Below are 3,994 nucleotides of genomic sequence, written 5' to 3'. Positions count from 1 at the left end.
CATTTCTCCTATATTTCTCTCTACCATTTCTCCTATATTTCTCTCTACCATTTCTCCTATATTTCTCTCTACCATTTCTCCTATATTTCTCTCTACCATTTCTCCTATATTTCTCTCTACCATTTCTCCTATATTTCTCTCTATCATTTGCTACAATCACCTCATCCTGCCCACTCACCCGGCTCAAGCCCTTATATCACCTCACCTATTCTCACCAACCCCAATGTCCCATGAGGGCATGTCTTGACACATCTTCACCTTCATCTGCCTCACTATTGCTCTTTTTACCTTATTCTCTAACTCACCCTCTTTTGTTTTCCAACTGGGGTATCTGTGTATCTATGCTACAGCAAGACACCTGTCTTGCTATACCGTAAAGCTCTCAATTAGCACAAAGCAATACTCCTTCAATGGTACTCTCTCCTTCCAGTTCGGGAGTTTTTGTCTTGCATTGTACTTGTCAGTGCTGGTGCTATGTAAAACGGACTTGTGCCATATAAAAAGCACAGGTGCTGGTGCCACATAAAAGGCACTGTACACTTTGTAATGTGGTTGGCATTAGGAAGGGCATCCAGCTGTAGAAAACATACCCAAACAGACAATGGATGATGGTGTGACTCTCAGCCTTGTTAGCTCCTGTCAAACCATCCAACCCATGCCAGCATAGAAATTGAACATTAAACAATGATTATGATGGTATATATCTAGTAGAAGCATATTCACAGTGTGCTTGTTTTCTGCAAGTGGTCACATGACCTGGTCACATATTGACAAACCTGCTTGTGCCAATTGGGTGTTTTAAGTTGTTCAATCAGACCACTTGCCAGACAGGCAAAGTGTGGTGCATTTTGAGCCTACCCTCAGCTAAATAAGGAAACCTTTCCTGCTATTTCCTTAGTGAGTTGGGTTTGCACGATGGAGTTCGGACTTAGGCAGAGAGGAGTATATTTCGCAGACAGCCTGAGGTAGCTTTTGACATGTACGTTTGTGCCAGTTCTCCAGCAGAAGTTATGTTTCATATTTGTTTTTCTTGTTCTATCCAGCATATATCATCATTATGTACCAACTACATGTGAAATCATTGTGTATATATAAATAAGGTACAAAATAATCAGATACAAACATTCATCTACTTCCCTTGTACACACTCACACGTACACACATATACTCACAGAGAGCTGAAACGCTATTTGATTTTTCTTTTCAACGTTGAATGTTCACCATCCCACTTCCATTGCACACACACACACAAACACACACGCACACAAACATTCTCATGACTCCCTTTTACATACACACACTCATACTCACGCAGAGTTGAAATGCTGTTTGATTTTTGTTTTTCACCGTAGAACTTCCATCATCCCACTACCAAGTTTGCCGTCACCCCTTCCTTATTCATCTATCACCCCTTCCTTTCTCATTCATATGTTGTGACGGAGAAATACACAAGAGTATTATTATAGTACATATATCCAACACACACACACACACACACACACACACATATGTGAGTGTTTGTGTCTCTGGTTGTCTCCGACCACTGCTTGACAACCGGTGTTGGTGTGTTTACATTCCAGTAACTTGGTTGTCCAGTAAAAGAGCTGATAGAATAAATACTAGGCTTAAAAAGATAAGTCCTCGGGTCAATTTGTTCAACTCAAAGCCTTCAAGCAGTGCCTCAGCATGGCCACAGTCAAATGTAACAGTTAATTATGCTGCACACTTAACTATTAAATTAAGAGAAAAATTTGAAGATGTACCAGTCTCTGTATTTTTTGTAATTGTTTTGGATTTACACATACATACATACATACATACATACATACATATATTCATATACATACATGCTGAAGCAAGCATTATAACTTATTTTCTCATTCATACGATATGTAATAAGGCCTACCTGTTATTGGATTTCTCTTCGTTAATCTAGACCTGTATTTGCTGAGTTGTCTTTCTTGTACCATTTTATTTCTTTATAGAACTGGAACTGCTCAACTGGGATCCAATGTCTGTAGATTACGCCTCACTGCGGAATCGGTATGAAATTAACACTGATGATGCTCAGATTGCCACACAAGGATTCAGTAAGTTTATAGTTAATCAGTTCCTTTCCTGTATTCTCTCTCACATTTTCATTTATAATTACAGCCAAAACTCTGTTTTTATTAGATTTTTTTCAGGATTTATTTTGTGTTGGAAGCTACATTAATCCTAGTAACAGTTTCAGCAACAATATATATTTATATTGTAGCTGCTTGAATAAGAATAGCCTGGGCAAGTTCAGAGAGCTCCTACTTCTGCTGGTGACAAAGGGCCTCTCGCTCAGAGTAAAAGGTAGACTGTATGACGCATATGTATGAACAGCCATGCTACATGGCAGTGGAACATGGGCCGTGACTGCTGAGGACATGTGTAAGTTTGCAAAGAATGAAGCCAGTTTGCTCTGCTGGATGTGTAATGTCAGTGTGCATACACGACAGAGTGTAAATGCCCTGAAAGAAAAGTTGGATTTAAGAAGCATCGGATGTGGTGTGCAAGAGAGACGAATGCGCTGGTAAGGTCATGTGTTGCGAATGAATGAGGACAGCTCTGTGAAAAAGTGTCACACCCTAGCAGTTGAGGGAACCTGTGGAAGAGGTAGACCCAGTAAGACCTGGGATGAGGTGGTGAAGCATGACCTTCGAACATTGGGCCTTACCGAGGCAATGACTAGACAGAGACTTTTGGGGATATGCTATGCTTGAGAAGACCCGACAAGCCAATGAGATCATAACCTGTGGCCTATGCCAGTGGGTGTAACCAGCCCACTTATGAGTACCCCTCATTCATTGGACCATAAACTTTGCTTGCAAAGACCTATTGAGGCAAATGAAACCAAAATTGAAATCAAAATTGCTGACGTGGCCGATGACAGTACCGCCTGATTGGCACTCATGCCAATGGAGCGTTAAAAGCACATCTGAGCATAATCGTTGCCAGGGCCGCTGATTGGCTCCCATGCCGGTGGTACGTAAAAAACACCATTTAATCATGATCGTTGCCAGCGTCGCGTTACTGGCACATATGCCGGTGGCATGTGAAGAACAACATTCGAGTGTGGTCGTTGCTAGTACTACCAGACTGGCTCCCGTGCAGGTAGCACATAAAAAAACACCTTTTGAGCGTTGTTGTTGCCAGAACCGCCTGACTGGCCCTTGTGCCAGTGGCACATAAAAGCACCCACTACACTCTTGGAATTGTTGGCATTAGGAAGGGCATCCAGCTGTAGAAACTCTGCCAGATCAGATTGGATAGCTTGATCTAGATAACTTGAAATTTTTTTGCCAGTTCTCTAGTGGTTTTATGTAGATCTTTCTAAACGACAATCTTTAATTGACTGTTATCGATGACAGATGGGCATCCACTATGCTCATGATCTTCAAGGCTCAGGTCTCCACTGTAAAATCGTTTAAAACCATTTTTGAGCTGACCATTCAGTGGTCATTTCCTCACCAGATGTTTTGTTGATATTTCAAGCAGTTTCAGCTGCTTTACATCCTTTTTTGAAGTTGAATAGCAAAATTGCTCGAATATTGTGCTATGACAGTTCCATTTCAGATGATTGTAACAATGGTGAAAAAAATATCAATGTTAATTTATTGATGTTTAAAAAAAGATGTTTAAAAAAGAATTCAAAACACCACAAAAAATCCAGTACAGCTTCTTCATGGTTCAAAACATTGCTTTTTACTCAACCTGATATATAGACAAAACGAAAATTAAAAATAACAAAACAACAGAAGGCAACAGGAGGTACATATGGAATGTATTAGGTTGATGTTCAGTATAAGATGGCAAAAAAGAGTGAAAGAATGGGTGTATAATGTTTTGAGTATGGCTCTTTGTCAGAATGAGGAGTGAGGAAAAGACCGGAGAGAAGAAGAAAAGCACATATTAGGTTACACGGTTGATATATATATATATATATATATATATATATATATATATA

At 40.0% G+C, this 3,994-nt stretch overlaps 1 protein-coding gene across 1 annotated transcript in view; it reads left to right on the top strand.

Moving 5' to 3' along the window:
* Positions 1-3,994, top strand: part of LOC106883807 (uncharacterized) — a 158,537-nt gene that overhangs the window by 80,344 nt on the left and 74,199 nt on the right. Inside the window, exon 9 of the mRNA XM_014934944.2 lies at positions 1,986-2,090. Coding sequence (XP_014790430.1) covers positions 1,986-2,090 — 105 coding nt within the window. The remainder of the gene's footprint in view (positions 1-1,985; positions 2,091-3,994) is intronic.

The sequence above is a fragment of the Octopus bimaculoides genome, chromosome 15, assembly GCF_001194135.2.
Source record: "Octopus bimaculoides isolate UCB-OBI-ISO-001 chromosome 15, ASM119413v2, whole genome shotgun sequence".
Classification (NCBI taxonomy): Eukaryota; Metazoa; Mollusca; class Cephalopoda; order Octopoda; family Octopodidae; genus Octopus; species Octopus bimaculoides.
This window is presented reverse-complemented; position numbering and strand designations above follow the sequence as displayed.